We start from the raw sequence: 17,423 nt of genomic DNA, 5'->3' as shown, positions 1-17,423 counted from the left end.
TACTCAGGAGAAGCGGCAGAATGTATTTTGGGGTGTCATTCCACATATACCCATGTCATGTGTGAGAAATTTATCTTTTAGTGACAACGTTGTGTAAAAAAAAAAAATTAAAAAAAAAAATGGTAATTTTCCCGAAACTTGTGGCAAAATATAAAATATTCCATGGACTCACCATGCCTCTCAGCAAACAGCTTGGGGTGTCTACTTTCCAAAATGGGGTCATTTGGGGGGGTTTTGTGGCATCTTGACATTTCAGGGCCTCCTAAACCGTTATAGGTAGTGAGAAAATGCAATGAAAAATGTACGCCCTTTGAAATTCTGATGGTGGTGATTTGTTTTCCGGCTCCCGTACACAGCTACGCTCCCAAAAAGTCTCACATATGTGGTATCCCTGTACTCAGGAGAAGCAGCAGAATATATTTTGGGGTGTAATTACACATATACCCATGGCATGTGTGAGCAATATATCATTTACTGACAGCTTTGTGTAAAAAAAAAAAAAAAAAAAAATATATATATATATATATATATTTCCCGGAACTTGTGGCAAAATATAAAATATTCCATGGACTCACCATGCCTCTCAGCAAATCGCTTGGGGTGTCTACTTTCCAAAATGGGGTCATTTGGGGGGGTTTTGTGCTATCTTGGAATTTTAGGGCCTCCGAAACTGCGACAGGTAGTGCAGAGGTGACATGAACAATTTACGCCATTAGAAAACCTGAGAGTGTTGATTGGTTTTCGCGGTCCTGTACACAGCTAGGCTCCCAAAAAGTCTCACACATGGGGCATCCCCATACTCAGGAGAAGCGGCAGAATGTATTTTGGGGTGTCATTCCACATATACCCATGTCATGTGTGAGAAATTTATCTTTTAGTGACAACGTTGTGTAAAAAAAAAAAATTAAAAAAAAAAATGGTAATTTTCCCGAAACTTGTGGCAAAATATAAAATATTCCATGGACTCACCATGCCTCTCAGCAAACAGCTTGGGGTGTCTACTTTCCAAAATGGGGTCATTTGGGGGGGTTTTGTGGCATCTTGACATTTCAGGGCCTCCTAAACCGTTATAGGTAGTGAGAAAATGCAATGAAAAATGTACGCCCTTTGAAATTCTGATGGTGGTGATTTGTTTTCCGGCTCCCGTACACAGCTACGCTCCCAAAAAGTCTCACATATGTGGTATCCCTGTACTCAGGAGAAGCAGCAGAATATATTTTGGGGTGTAATTACACATATACCCATGGCATGTGTGAGCAATATATCATTTACTGACAGCTTTGTGTAAAAAAAAAAAAAAAAAAAAATATATATATATATATATATATATTTCCCGGAACTTGTGGCAAAATATAAAATATTCCATGGACTCACCATGCCTCTCAGCAAATCGCTTGGGGTGTCTACTTTCCAAAATGGGGTCATTTGGGGGGGTTTTGTGCTATCTTGGAATTTTAGGGCCTCCGAAACTGCGACAGGTAGTGCAGAGGTGACATGAACAATTTACGCCATTAGAAAACCTGAGAGTGTTGATTGGTTTTCGCGGTCCTGTACACAGCTAGGCTCCCAAAAAGTCTCACACATGGGGCATCCCCATACTCAGGAGAAGCGGCAGAATGTATTTTGGGGTGTCATTCCACATATACCCATGTCATGTGTGAGAAATTTATCTTTTAGTGACAACGTTGTGTAAAAAAAAAAAATTAAAAAAAAAAATGGTAATTTTCCCGAAACTTGTGGCAAAATATAAAATATTCCATGGACTCACCATGCCTCTCAGCAAACAGCTTGGGGTGTCTACTTTCCAAAATGGGGTCATTTGGGGGGGTTTTGTGGCATCTTGACATTTCAGGGCCTCCTAAACCGTTATAGGTAGTGAGAAAATGCAATGAAAAATGTACGCCCTTTGAAATTCTGATGGTGGTGATTTGTTTTCCGGCTCCCGTACACAGCTACGCTCCCAAAAAGTCTCACATATGTGGTATCCCTGTACTCAGGAGAAGCAGCAGAATATATTTTGGGGTGTAATTACACATATACCCATGGCATGTGTGAGCAATATATCATTTCAATGACAACTTTGTGTAAAAAAAAAAAAAAAAATTTTTTTAGTCATTTTTCAAACACCTGTGACAAAAAAATAAAATATTCAATGAGCTCAACATGCCTCTCAGAACATTCCTTAGGATGTCTACTTTCCAAAAAGTGGTAGTTTGGGGGGGTTTTGTACTGCCCCGCCATTTTAGCACTTCATGAAATGAGATAGGCAGTCAGAAATTAAAGCTTCGTAAATTTCAGTATTTACACCATAGTTTGTAGACGCTATAACTTTTGCGCAAACCAATAAAAATACGCTCATTGATTTTTTTTTTGTCAAAGACATGTAGCTAAATATATTTTGGCCAAAAAAAATGACATAAATTGAGTATATTGGATATTTTTTAAAAGACAAAGTTGAAAATGTCATTTTTTTGCAAAATTTTCGCTCTTTTTTTATTAATATCGCAAAAAATAAAAAGCGCAGAGGTGATCAAATGCCACCAAAAGAAAGCTCTGTTTGTGGGAAAAAAAGGACGTAAATTTCGTTTAGGTACAGCATTGCATGACCGAGCAATTATCAGTTAAAGTCACGAAGTGCCAAGTTGAAAAAAGGGGTCTGGTCCTTTAGCAGCCAAATCCTCCGGGGCTTAAGTGGTTAATTGAGCAATTATGTGGTAAATTAGGTTTAATGTTGATAAATGTAAAGTTATGCACTTGGGGGCTAAGACTATGCATGCATCATACATACTGGGGGGGGGGGTAGTACAACTTGGGGAATCAATGGTGAAGAAGGATCTGGGTGTTCTGGTAGATCAGAAGCCTAATAATAGCATGTAATGCCAAAGCTATTGTCTCCAAAGTGAGCAAAATCCTTCCTTGTATTAAACGTAGTATGAACTCCATACACGGACACCTGGTATGGACACCCCTGTACAAAATCATTAGTAAGACCTCATCTTGAATAAGGAGTTCAGTTTTGGGCACCAGTTCCCAAAAAGGATAGAAGGGAACTGAAGAAAGTGCAGAGAAGGGCAACCAAACTGATAAGAAGAATGGAGGAGATCAGCTATGAGAAAAGATTAGAGGAACTGAACTTATTCTCTCTTGACATGAGGAGACTGAAGGGAGATATGATCAACATGTATAAATACATAAGCAGTTCATGTATTGAACTTGGTGTTTAGTTATTCACTGTAAAGTGGAGTTCCACCCAAAAGTGTAAGCGCCACTTATCTGCTTCCGTGCCTCCCCCCACCGGTGCCACATTTAGCACCTTTCGGGGAGAGAGGATACCTGTCAAAAACAGGTACCCGCTACGACTTCCATGTAAGGGCACTGCGGCGACCCAAGTTAGTTGCGGCCCTTCCTCCCCCCCCCCCCCCGCCCCCTTTGCCTTCTGGGAGGACACACAGGTCCCAGAACACAGCAGGACCATTTAGAAAGTGCAGCACGACTCGTGCATGCACAGTAGGAAACAAGCTGTGAAGCCACAAGGCTTCACTTCCTGTTTTCCTTAGTAAGGATGCCAGTGATTGCACCGGGAGCCGATGGACGGGTCCGGCTTCGGGTGCAGACATCTCGGGCTCCCTAGACAGGTAAGTGTCCTTAAATTAAAAGTCAGCAGCTACAGTATTTGTAGCTGATGACTTTTAGTTTTTTATTAGTACAGGCTGGAACTCCGCTTTAAGGTTATCACAAAGGACAAGAGGGCACTCTTTACGTCTAGAAAAAAAGAGATTTAATTTCCAAATACTGAACGGCTTTTTCACAGTAAGAGGAGTGAAAATGTGGATTAAACTCAAGAGCTGGTTCTGGCCAGCTCAGTAGATTGGTTTAAGAAAGGCCTGGATTCTTTCCTAAATGCACATAATATAACTGTATACTAATATTTATAGGTAAAAGTTGATTAAAGCGCTGCGCAAACTGTTGGCGCTATATAAATCCTGTATAATAATAATAATTCAGGGAATATCCAATTACCTCTTGGGGGATCAGGAAGGAATTTTTTCTCCCGCTAGAGCAAATTGGATCATACTTTATTGGGGTTTTTTTTGCCTTCCTCTGGATGAACTAGGGGCATTGGATAGTGTATATGGAGGTTTCCCATATGGGTATGTAAGTTTTCTTTTTTTCTTTGTTGGTTGAACTGGATGGATTTGTCTCTTTTTTCAACCAGATTAATGTTGTAACTTTGTAAAAGGAAAGACTGACATAGATTGGTAAACTCCTTGGGAAAAATGACACGTTGTCCATGGAACAACAAAACAGGCTCACTTTGAGCACATACACGAACCCCATCATTTCTCCACAATAAATATTCAGTAAGGCTTGAAAAATTCAGTAATTAATTATTTTAAATATTAGAAGCAGCACACAATTAGAATTACAGAAAATTTAGAAAAAAAAAAAAAAAAATCATGCTTTCAGTGGTACAGTCTAAGACCCTGAAAGGAAACCCTTTAGTATATACCCACCTTTTGTGGACCGCGGTGGATAGCTGTGATGCATGCTGGGTCTATTAGGGGCTTGGGTCTTTTGGCTGACTCCTCGATTAGACTCTGCCATTGTCGTGGGAGTCCAGTAAATTTCTGCTCCTGCTCGTCGAAACCAGTGTGTACACGATGCTCGAAATTTGAGGGGGCTGAGATCTCGATACGCTTCTTCTTCTTAGCAAACATGGTGACTAGGTGACCTGATTGGGTAATAAAAAGATGAAAGATCAGAAACATAACTGTACAAACTCAACATTAGCAAAACAGCGATACTATAGATAGGAAAACCCCCACTACAGGGTACAATAATCAGATAAATAAAACTTCAAGCTTACAGTTTTCTCCTGTCATACTGCAATATCTCTGCTAGATAAACCCCCAAATGCACATTGCAGCGCTGTGAGGAAGACAGATGTGCCCACAGTGCTGCCAGTTCAGGAAAGCTCAGTGTGCTCAGTAGTGGGGAAACATTTCCGCATTTAATAATGCTCTAAGCAGGCAAAATTATTTAGAAGGGAACAAAAGCCAGAATGCCTGTAAACAAGCCTGAACATAGAGTCTTGGCGCTGTATGCCTATCGGAAGGCTGTTCAAGTGATTATGGGATACTTATTACTGCATAGTCATGCATACTGATACTTATACTAATTTTTGTGTTTATTAAAAGTCAGCAGCTACAAAAAAAAGTGTAGCTGCTGACTTAAACACACACTCACATGTGCCACGGTCCAGCGATGTGGCTGCCCTAAGCCTCGCTCCTCTGCCTCTCCTCTTGGCGGTGCAGGTATCTCTAGTGTGGGCACCCGGCTGTGATACTGATATACTTTACAACCAGGTTCGGGTCGCTCTGCTTGTTGTGAATGGCCAGGCAATCTTCTGGGACCTGTGACGCGTCTCAGAAGACTGCAGGGAGGGGAGAGGAGAACTTCCGCTCAAGCTGCCTAGTGGGTGCGGGTACCTGTCAAATCTAGGTACCCCCTTGAAGCTTTAAAAATCTATTGTTTGGATCAGCAGGTTTCTTTAACCACTTGCCGACCGCCGCACGACTATTTACGTCGGCGGTCAGCCCCTCACAGGCAGAGTAATGTAGGGCTATGTCGCTAGCCTGTGAGGGTCTAGGGAGCGAGCGCGCGCCGCCGGAGGCGCGCTCCCGTGTGGTCACGGATCCCCCCCCCCCGCGTGTGTAACCGGCGGACCCGATGTCCGCCGGTCACTCGCGATCGTCGGGTGGAGAGGGAGAAAGGCAGGCGGCTGATGTAAACAAGCCGCCTGTCATTCTCCCCTGTGTAGGAATGGTGATCATACGGTTCTACTATGTAGGACCGTTGATCACTGTTCCTACACCAAAAAGCCACAGCCAATCACAGTTAGAATCACGCCCCTAGGGACACACATAACCCCTCCCTCTCAAAAAAAGTTAACCCCTTCACTGCCAGTGTAATTTTACAGTAACAGTGCATATGTATAGCACTGATTACTGTAGAAATGTCACTGGTAACCCCAAAAGTGTCAAAAATGTCAGTTAAGATTCCGATCCGTCTGCCGCAATGTCGCAGTCCCGCAAAAAAAAAAAAAAAAAAAAAAAAAAAAAAAATCGCAGAACGCCGCCATTACGCGTTAAAAAAACAAAAACAAAACAAAAATGACAAAAATCTTTCCCTTTGTTAGTAAAAGCAATAACTTTTGCGCAAACCAATCAAAATATGCTTTTTGCAATTTTTTTTACCAAACATATGGTACAAAAAAAAAAAAAATTGGCCCAAAATGTTAAAAAATTTTGATTTTTACTTTTTTTGGGGGGGAATTTCATATAAAAAAAAAAGTGAAAAATAGTTATTTTTGCAAAATTGATGCTGCTTTGTTTATAGCGCAAAAAGTAAAAATCGCACAGGTGATCAAATACCACCAAAAGAAAGCTCTGTTTGTGGGAAAAAAAGGATGTCAAATTCGTTTAGGTACAGCGTTGCACGACCGCGCAATTGTCCGTTAAAGCCACGCAGTGCCGAATCGCAAAATAGGCCCTGGTCAGGAAGGGGGTAAAATCTTCCGGGGCTTAAGTGGTTAAGGACATTTGCAAGAAAAAGACCTAACTGGATGCTCTTGCTGACCTTTTAGTAAAATTCTAGTCACCTGGCCGTCATTTTGCTTCAGTACTTATCAGTCACAACCCCACAAAAATATCCATGCATAAACAGTAAGTGAAGTCAGAAATCCTGATCTGAATAATTGTTCCGAATTACTCACTGAAGGCAGAGGATGAGCAAAACAGCCATGCATCTTTAGGTGGAGGTCAGAAGTAAGAGCCTGCACTATTTTATTGGTTGCCCACGTACACTGGAAAGGCGCAAGATTCTCAGGCATAATTCTACTACCATGCAATCTTTAATCACGTAACAGCAAAGACATTCATGCTAGTATTTCATGAACATGCACAACACAAAACAATCAACTCGGTATTTGCTAGGATCCCATGCTGTCCAAAAAGGAACCTCCATCAATGTGTGATGATTAAAAAAAAAAAAAAACGATACAGGTCATTCATCCAGCAGCTTTACATTTTACTGGTTTTACAACAATATTGGAGCATAGTAAGGTGGTAAAAACATAGCGCATCCGTGCCAGCATCAAATAAATCCAGCAAAATAGAAAACTCCATTCACATTCCCATTGATCTTGCATTAGGTTAATATATTTTAGTGGGGCAGGCAGTAGTCAATGTAACAACACCTAGTGTGTACTGGAACCTTACGAGGTCCATCCAGTGCCAAAACTGTAGACAACAACTATGTATGAGGATTCTTGGGCCTGCTTGATAGGCCTTTTAAATAAATAAAGATGTGTTATAACCAGAAATCAATAAGAATTTCTTCCTTGCTCACAGTGTCCATGTAGAAAATCATTGAATGCCATGGAGAAACACACATTCGGGTTGATTTACTAAAACTGGAGAGTGCAAAATCTGGTGTAGCTGTGCATGGTAACCAATCAGCCTCTAACTTAAACTTGTCCAATTTAGCTTTGACAATAAATGCCACTTCACATATATGCGATGCAGGAACCCTGTGAATCCACTGCGGGTTCCCGCATCGCATTCAAATCGCAGGCAGTTCCCACTGCCATATACGAATCGCTGGGGGTGTCAATACAAAAATTAACGACACCCCCAGATCAGTTCGCATATCGCAGTGCGAACTGTCAGTTCAGACATGAATCAGATTGCATAGGTGTGAACCACCTTGCGATCCAATTTCACTGCGGACCCAAAAAAGGGTCCTGTCCGTGTTGTGTCCGAATCTGATGCAAATTCAGCCAATCGCACAGACACCACATGTGATTTTCAGAGCAATGCGCTCCGAATCACATGCGATGTCTGTCATCGCACTGATGTGAACCGGGGCTAAAACCTGGAACCCGATTGGCTTCAACGCAGAGCTGAAGACAGATTATGCACTCTCAGTTTTAGTGAAATAAAACCACTGTTTGCAAGTATGTTAATCAGACAGACATGCTAATAAAAGTCCACTGCATTTCAAAGGACCCTTTATGATGCAGGTTTTAAGCATGTATGTGTGAATCGCAAAACAGACATATAGCCAACTAAAACTTCCAATGTTTTCCTCTTTGCTCTCATGGAGGTCGATCATTTGATCAAAATCCAGGACATTGGCTATATAGGTATATGTCATTTTTAGCTGTAGGGGGAAAATAAGAGCCTGATACACAGGATGAGATAACCAAATAGCAGCTCTGTTTATTCATCTGCTCACATGACTAGCCAGCGAAGAAACTTGAAGCAGCAATTTCCACAATATGGATATTCAAGGCATCATAGAAATAAACAGCACCATTCAGAACAAAAGAAAAAATGTGCATTGCCATGCCTTTTAAGCGTAGTGCAGTAAAAACCATGGAGTTACGCTAGACCATGTAAAGACTACAATTAGGTAAAACTTTTTTTTTTCCCTAAATGATTACAAAGAGACGGTACTTGCATATACCACATTGTAATCCAAAAAGTCCCCCGTTTTGGTGCCAGCTGTCATATTTTAAATCCTCTGCCCCTCTAACATGCTGCACAGCCATATTCTTACAGTACGGCAGGGGTTAATAGAGCCGTTGAACCTCTGCAGGCACGCATCAAGAGTGCTGACTATGCATGCCTTTCCAACCCCCCCCTCCTGTGACGGGAGTGAAAGTCCGATACTTAAAGAGGTTGTAAACCCTCAAAACTTTTTTTTTTTTTGCTGCAACCTGAAAGAGAAACCCATAATGAGCTAGTATGCATCGCACATTATGAAATACTTACCTAAGAACGATCCCCCGCCGTGCCGCCCGCTAACCTCTCCGGCAGGAGCAGACGGTCACGGCACGGGGCTCTGAAGAAACGGCACCAGTGGCCGTTCCTTCAGAGCGCATGCGCCAGTGACGTCACTGGCTGCATGTAAGGTAAATATCTCCTAAACGGTACATGTTTAGGAGATATTTACAGTACCTATAGGTAAGCCTTAATATAGGCTTACCTATAGGTAAAAGTGTCAGAGGAGGGTTTACTTTAATGGTTTGAATTGCTTCAAATGGGTTCTGTGTTTACACTTCTGATAATGTGTATTGAACTTCAATGTCAGAGACAGGCTCTCCCTATTGTTTGTGTATTGAGGTGGGATGTGTATTGAGGTGGGATGTGTATTCTGTTAAGCCTGTCAGTTCCATTGTTAATTGTTAATGAATTCACATATTGTTTCGGTCCAGATGGCTAGATAATTAGTTCAGGTTAATACGATTTCTGTATACAATTTCATCTGCACATGATAATGTAATCAGGCAACCCCTGACCTGTGTGGGGTAATCTGATCAGGAGGGGATGTCCATGCTGTATAGAAACTGTGTGCGTTGTTCAATAAAGCAGAAGGTTCCAGAACAAGCTAAGTTGTCGGCTAGCTTTGTATGGGGGCGGTTGGAAAATCGGATATCTAGGTTCAAGACTGAAAGAAGCCAATACTGATGGAAGCCCACAAGTACAGTGTGGGTCACGGTTCCGTTACACCTCCATTCATAAAAGCTGTACTACAGCTTCCACAAGGCAAACCTAAATCTATAAATCGAGGATGGACGGATGAATGAGAGGTCCACCTCCTCCATTCATAGATAGATGATCAAATTCTGGTTTTCCAGCATGCCAATTGACAGAAACCAGTTGTTACACCAGATTCCGTTGAACGGACAGAATTTCACATGGACTGAAAGCCAGTCAGTTTCTACTGAAGTGGATGGTTTTTGCCCTGTGTGTACCAGGCTTTAGTGAATACAGTAAACCCCCCTCCATTGCGGGGGTTACATTCCGGACCCAACCACGAAAAGTGAAATTCCGCGAAATAGAAAAACCCTATTAAAATGCATTGTAGGCATGATTTTTTTACTGTCACTGTACGTGTAAAAGCATTTTAAGGTCTTTAAACACACTTTTAAAACAATAGAAACTCATTTAAACACATAAAAGATACTAAGAGACATAGCAAGAGCTATGGAAAACACAAACATTTTTCATTTTTAATGATTTATATAGTAAAATAACATTACAAAAAAAAACGCAATATACCGGGACCGCAAAAACTGAACCGCGATGGAGCGGGGGTTTACTGTAAGGTGAAGCTGTGTTCAGCTTGAAAAAATCTTGTCTTTTTACTTTAACACATGGTTACATTTTCAAAGTTAAAAGCAACACAGAAGGCCATATAATGTAAATTGTGAGTAATGTAAGCTGATCATAATGTATGGCTGTATGCAGTTGTACATGGGTTTGCGCTGCTACTTGTGTAAAGTCCCACAAGTGTAAGGGCGTGCATACCTGGACGCAGATAGCCGGTGTCCAGGGGCATAGGGTCCTTGTAGCAGCACAAAGGGCTAAGGTCATTATTATGGCCATCTGTATGTGGCAAATGTATATCTCAGGCGCAGAAATATGTCCGCAATTTACGTTATATGACATCACACACCTGTGTCATGAGACCTAACAAACACAATAGGGGAGATTTATTAAAAAAATGCATACAGAATCTGGTGCAGCTGTGCACAGTAACCAATCAGATTCTAGGTTTTATTGTCAAAACTTATTTGAACAAGATGAAGTTAGAAGCGGATAGGTTCATATGCAAATCTGCACCAGTTTTAGTAAATATCCCCCAATCCTGTGCTTTAACATGAGCATTATTTACCTCAATGGTAAAGCACAAGTTCTACAAAGTCACATGTATTTAATGAATAGGACATGAAATGCAGACTGCGGTGTGGGGTAATATCGTGGTGTGCTGATGAGAAAGGACAGTGGCATTGGCTCTCAGTTTTAAATTGGCCCGTCAGATTCACTTTGCTACGTGGGTGAACAGCCTCTATTCCCTTAGTAAATTACCCACCAACTTCTTATGCATGTTAGGGTTCTCTACTGGGAACCCGATCCCATTATTTATTTAATAGTTGATGTAAACCATTAGCTCAATGAGTGTTAATTGTTTAAAAACCTTACTACTGTGTAAGGTCTGCACACTTTTGGATTTTTTATTACCAAAAAAAGAAGAGGAACAAAAAAAGTATATCCTGTTACAAATAATGTTAATCTCATGTTTAGCCCCCAAATCTCTACATGGGTGACTTTTAGAATCATGGCCAGGATCAAAAACATTTTCTTATATAATCCAAGTTGTTGCTGTCAGTTCCCTGTAAAATATTTAGTAATTCAGCTGGAAGGTGAATAGACAAGAAATTGAAGGCAAAACTCTCTTTTGAACATTTTGTAAACACAGCTCCTCCGGCCGTCACCGACAGCAAAGGTACTTTCTGAGGCTGTACTGATTAGCGGAAGTGTGCCACTGATTCACTGAAACTTGGCAAAGTGAAACTTCTGTTCTGTCCTTAAAGTGAACCCGTGTTCGTTTTAAACAGACGCTGTCCCCAGACTATTCATTTCAGCAAAAATCTTCCTATAAGACTAAAATGTGCATTGATCGTATTTTAGGCGTGTTGTTTAACCACTTTAGAACCGCTCACAGTAATACTACTGCGGCAGAGTGGTTCGTTATCGTCCAGCGACGTAGTATTAACGTCGTCAGACACTCCCCCTTTTGGGCGGCGATTGCGCGCCGCCGGAGGCTCGCTCCCGCTGTTTTCATTCACAGCGGGAGTCGGGCCAGGGGAGGAGCAGCGGCGATCGCCGCTGCTCTTACCCGATCGTCGGGGATCGAGTCTGGAGATCCGCCCGCTGTGTGTAAACACAGCGGGCGGATCTCCATAGTGACAGGGAGTGACAGATCGGACTGTTCAGCATAGCTGGACATCCGATCTGTTCATGACTCACACAGTCACCTCCCCCCTACACGTCAGTAAGCACCAGGCATACATTAACCCCTCCCTCTCCAATAAAATTAACCCCTTCCCTGCCAGTGTCATTTTTACAGTAACAGTGCATATATATAGCACTGATTACTGCAGTAATGTCACTGGTACCCCCAAAAGTGTCAAAAATGTCAGTCAAGGGTCCGATCTGTCCGCCGCAATGTCGCAGTCCCGCAAAAAAAATCGCAGATCGCCGCCATTACGCGTTAAAAAAAAAACACCAAAAATGACAGAAATCTTTCCCTTTGTTAGTAAACGCAATAACTTTTGCGCAAACCAATCAAAATACGCTTATTGCGATTTTTTTTACCAAACATATGTAGCATAAAACAAATTGGCCAAAAATTTTTTAAAAAATTGGTTTTTACATCTTTTTTGGGGGGAATTTCATATAAAAAAATGTTAAAAATATTGTTATTTTTTCAAAATAAACGCTCTTTTTTTGTTTATAGCGCAAAAAGTAAAAATCGCACAGGCGATCAAATACCACCAAAAGAAAGCTCTGTTTGTGGGAAAAAAAGGACGTAAATTTCGTTTGGGTACGGCGTCGCACGACCGCACAATTGTCAGTTGAAGTCGCACAGCGCCGAATCGCAAAAAGTGGCCTGGACGGAAGACAGCAAAATCCTCCGGTGGTAAAGTGGTTAAAGCCCTGAGACTACAGCTGGGCACCACCCCAACAAACTCAGAGCAGTCACTCAAGTGACACGTTATATTAATACCATCGGCTCCATCCCCAACTGGGAAGGGTAGAGGAGCTGGGCAAGCACAGACAGTAATCAGACATTGCCTGAAGAGGAGAGGGCTTTCCTATGTTCCTAGGCTAGATGGGCACCAGCACTGAATAGGGATATATTGCATACTTGTTGCTTCTCATGGACCACTGGAAAGTGGTCACCTTCACTATATAATATGATGATTTTTAGGTATGTTGTATATTAGTCTATTGCTGTAATAAGTCACTATAATATCACTGACACTATGGATTGAGTTAATAGGAGATTTTCACCACCACTGTTTTAGTATACAAGTCATTTGATACGCAGTGTGCATATTACCAATTGCCAATTGGGGGCACCACCATCACTATTTAGGATTTGGAATTGCAATTTATTTTGTTTTTGAAGAGGTAGAGCTTCATCCTTACACTTACAGTCATACTGACATATTCGCTATCACATGTAAAAGATTCACATGTGTAATTACAATATACAGAATTTTCTATTACAACTTATAGAACCAAACTGTAAGGGTGCGATTAGATGCGAGAACCCCAGTGGGAGTTCCCGTGATTAGATGCAGGAAGAAGCCCCATTGAAAGCAAAGCTCCTGCAGATTATTGCCATCACTCGCATGTAAGCATTAATGTAGATCATGCGAGTGATTGAATCTGGATGCAACTTTATAAACCGCAGCACGTTGTGGTATAGTGTGCAACGCACTGGATATAAATGCATTCCTGTCCTACTTTTTTCAGTGACCTAAAATAATACAACATAAGGCAGATTGCCTTGTCTATGTGTTGGAATTGTGCTGTGCAACACTGGCCAGCCAAGCCCAACACGTGGTGTGAATGGGACAAAGTCTGTAGAATCCTGTGATTTTTATTTTTCCTAGCTGTATGCATTTAGTAAGACAAGGGGGTTGGGTACGTGTGAAGATTTATTTTTCACATAAGACATTCAATTTACTTTGCTGCAACCCACTTTAGCAAGAACTCAGAGCATGTGTCTCAAAAGCAGAGGTGGACAGATCTGTATACCTTATGCCTGCACGGTGTACCCTCCCCATGGAACACAGCCTTCATTTTTGGAGCTTCAGTTTTTAACCTAGACTTCGCGCCATTCACCTTCTCAATTATGTCAGTAATCTGTGGATCTGGGAACACATTTTATCTCTTTATTATGCACAGGAATCCCCAAACACACCAATATCTAAGCATATGTCTCAAAGCAGAGGTGGACAGGTCTGTATACAGTCGTGCTCATAAGTTTACATACCCTGGCAGAATTTATGATTTCTTGGCCATTTTTTTTTTTTTTTTTTTCATGGTTAGTGTTTGGCTGAAGCCATTTATTATCAATCAACTGTTTCATCTTTTCAAATCATAATGACAACAGAAACCACACAAATGACCCTGATCAAAAGTTTACATACCCCAGTTCTTAATACCGTGTATTACCCCCTTTAACATCAATGACAGCTTAAAGTCTTTTGTGCTATTTGTGGATGAGGCTCTTTATCTTCTCAGATGGTAAAGCTGCCCATTCTTCCTGGCAAAAAGCCTCCAGTTCCTGTAAACTCTTGGTCTGTCTTGCATGAACTGCACGTGTGAGATCTCCCCAGATTAGCTCAATCATATTGAGGTCAGGAGACTGAGATGGCCACTCCAGAACCTTCAATTTATTCTGCTGTAGCCAATGACAGGTCGACTTGGCCTTGTGTTTAGGATCATTGTCATGTTGGAATGTCCAAGTACGTCCCATACGCAGCTTCCAGGCTGAGAAATGCAAATTTTCCTCCAGTTTTTTTTTTTTATAACATACTGCATTCATCTTGCCATCAATTCTGACCAAATTTCCTGTGCCTTTGAAGCTCACACATCCTCAAAACATCAGCGACCCACCTCCGTGTTTCACAGTAGGAATGGTGTACCTTTCATCATAGGCCATGTTGACTCCTCTCCAAATGTAGCATTTATCGTTGTGGCCAAAAAGCTCAATTTTGGTCTCATCACTCCAAATGACTTTGTGCCAGAAGGTTTGAGGCTTGTCTCTGTGCTGTTTGGCGTATTGTAAGCGGGATACTTGGTGGCATTTGCATAGTAATGGCTTTCTGCTGGTGACTCGACCATGCAGCCCATCTTTTTTCAAGTACCTCCTTATTGTGCATCTTGAAACAGCCACACCACATGGTTTTCAGAGAGTCCTGTATTTCCCCTGAAGTGATTTGTGGGTTTTTCTTTGCATCCCAAACAATTGTCCTGGCAGTTGTGGCTGAAATTTTAGTTGGTCTACCTGACCGTGGTTTGGTTTAAACAGAGCCCCTCATTTTCCACTTCTTGATTAGAGTTTGAACACTGCTGATTGGCATTCTCAATTCCTTGGATATCTTTTTATATCCCTTTCCTGTTTTATACAGTTCAACTACCTTTTTCCCGCAGATATTTTGACAATTCTTTTGCTTTCCCCGTGACTCAGAATCCAGAAACGTCAGTGCAGCACTGCATGAAAGATGCAAGGGTCTGTCAGGAGTCCAGAAACTCATTGACCTTTTTATACACACACACACACACACACACACACACACACACACACACACACACACACACACACTAATTACAAGCAAACAGATCACAGGTGAGTATGGTTACCTTTAAAAGCCATGTGTGCATGTTATCAGGCCAAAATCCACAGGGTATGTAAACTTTTGATCAGGGTCATCTGGGAAGTTTCTGTTGTCATTATGATTTAAAGATTAAACACAGTTGATTGAGAATAAATGGTTTAAGCCAAACATTAACCATGAGTGAAAGAAAAGTTTTTGTGTTATCTATATTCGCTGAAAATTGGCCAAGAAATCATAAATTCTGCCAGGGTATGTAAACTTATGAGCACAACTGTACATTCAATTTACTTTGCTGCAACCAACTTGAGCAAGAACTCAGAGCATATGTTTCAAAAGCAGAGGTGGACAGATCTGTATACCTTATGCCTGCACGGTGTACCCTCCCCATGGAACACAGCCTTCATTTTTGAAGCTTCAGTATTTAACCTAGACTTAGCGCCATTCACCTTCTCACTTCTGTCAGTAATCTGTGGATCTGGGAACACATTTTGGTGGTCTCTATTATGCACAGAAATCCCCAAACAAACCAAACCAATCTCTAAACATGCCCACAGTAGGGTCATTGCATGCAGTAAAAGCCTGATGTAGGTTGGAGTCAGTGCTAGTGAGCTTCTCCGAACTAGCAACCACATTTGGTGATACATCGAGCAAGGACAGAGGCAGTTACACAGCGCAGAACAAAGAAGACATCCCACATGTGATGTTTAACTGTAGTGTATTACAGAAATCTGTACGCTGAACGAACTTTGTGACTTTAGCATAGTTGCAGTGTTTGCTGGAGAACATCAGATGATGGCTCGAATAAAACATTTAAGCGGCCTAAATAAATTTAATTCTGGTCTATTAGCCCCTCAGCCCCCTATACAAAACCACTAAACACACAAAAAGGCATTAGTGCTTACATGTACCCTACAATATTGAGTTCTTGCAACATTTTGGATCCTCCGCTCTCCTAGGAAGCAGCCATAGGCATCTAGATGACCAGGCCAAAAACATATCGTACTTCATTTTTGTCAATTTTTTTAATGGTTTAAGTTAGCAAATTTGCATTGGGGGTAGGGGGCTGATAGGGGGTTGGATATTTAAAGTGCAAGGTCTAATTCAGGTCTGTCCGACTCGCTGGCCACATGCGGTCCCAGAGTGTTTAGCATGCGGCCCGCGCCTGTCTGGAGGGACCCGGGGATGCCATGCAAGCAGCCGTGGTAGCCAACACTGACGAGCCAGGCAATGCAGGAGGGATGCCGGGGCTGCCGTTTTTGTAAATTGCACCGGGAGCATGGAATGTAGGGGCACCAGGTAAGTAAATGCTGCATGGCTGGATCTAGGGGGGTGCTGGGGTAGGCTTTGCTCCCCCTCAGAGCCATCAAGCCCACAACCCCCCTACTTTCCCATACAGCACATTCATAGACTACATCCACAGCTAACCATTACCTGTGGTGATCATTGCTGGATGCACTTGTCCAGCAGTGTAGAGAGCCGTGAATAGGTGCGGCCAGCGGTGGTCTTTCATTATAGTAAATGGGCCCGGCGGTTGCACCTATCCACTGAAAGCAGCAGGAGGAACTGCTCCTCAGCTATTCTTATTGTTAGTGTATTTTATGTGCGGCCCAAGACCATGTCTCTTCTTCCAATGTGGCCCAGGAAGGTGAAAAGGTTTGCCATCCCTGGTCTAATTTAGGCTGTTACTCAGAGCCACTGTATTAAATCAGAAAGCTTGGTAATGTCAAACTTCTTGGAAGCGTAATGAGCATGCTTGCAACAGAACGCTGGGTGATCAAACATAAGATTACAGAAGGGGAAGGTACAGTGCCATGCATTTCTAGGTTACTAAATGTCTGATAAACACAAGTGTAATATTTGCAGGGTTAATAGGTTAGCTGTGATGTATGAAGGAATGAACAAGTACTCCCACACTCCCCTCACAGGGCCCAGCAGCTGTAACTGGTCTCTACTTCCCAATTAGTAACTGATTAACTGGAAGCCAGTGCAGGCATGCAGAACACAGAAGTACAGGCTTACAGTCAGCCCTGGTGCACTATGTCTTGTCATGAGCAAGCTAAAGGCTTGTATGCAAAGGCGGCTTTCAACGTGCCTGTAATCCACTGCATTTTGGACCTTTTCAAAGCATAAGAAGCACTCTTCTGAACCGACTTGCAGA

General features: G+C 42.0%; 1 protein-coding gene across 2 annotated transcripts in view; it reads right to left on the bottom strand.

Annotated features, from left to right (window-relative positions):
• Positions 1–17,423, bottom strand: part of PAK4 (p21 (RAC1) activated kinase 4) — a 158,590-nt gene that overhangs the window by 62,379 nt on the left and 78,788 nt on the right. For both annotated transcript variants that reach the window (XM_082264606.1, XM_082264605.1), the window contains exon 2: positions 4,515–4,732. In XM_082264606.1, the coding sequence (XP_082120732.1) occupies positions 4,515–4,718 (204 nt within the window). In that variant the 5' untranslated portion in view covers positions 4,719–4,732. The remainder of the gene's footprint in view (positions 1–4,514; positions 4,733–17,423) is intronic.

The sequence above is a fragment of the Pelophylax lessonae genome (genome assembly GCF_965119305.1).
Source record: "Pelophylax lessonae genome assembly, chromosome: 7".
Taxonomy (NCBI): Eukaryota; Metazoa; Chordata; class Amphibia; order Anura; family Ranidae; genus Pelophylax; species Pelophylax lessonae.
This window is presented reverse-complemented; position numbering and strand designations above follow the sequence as displayed.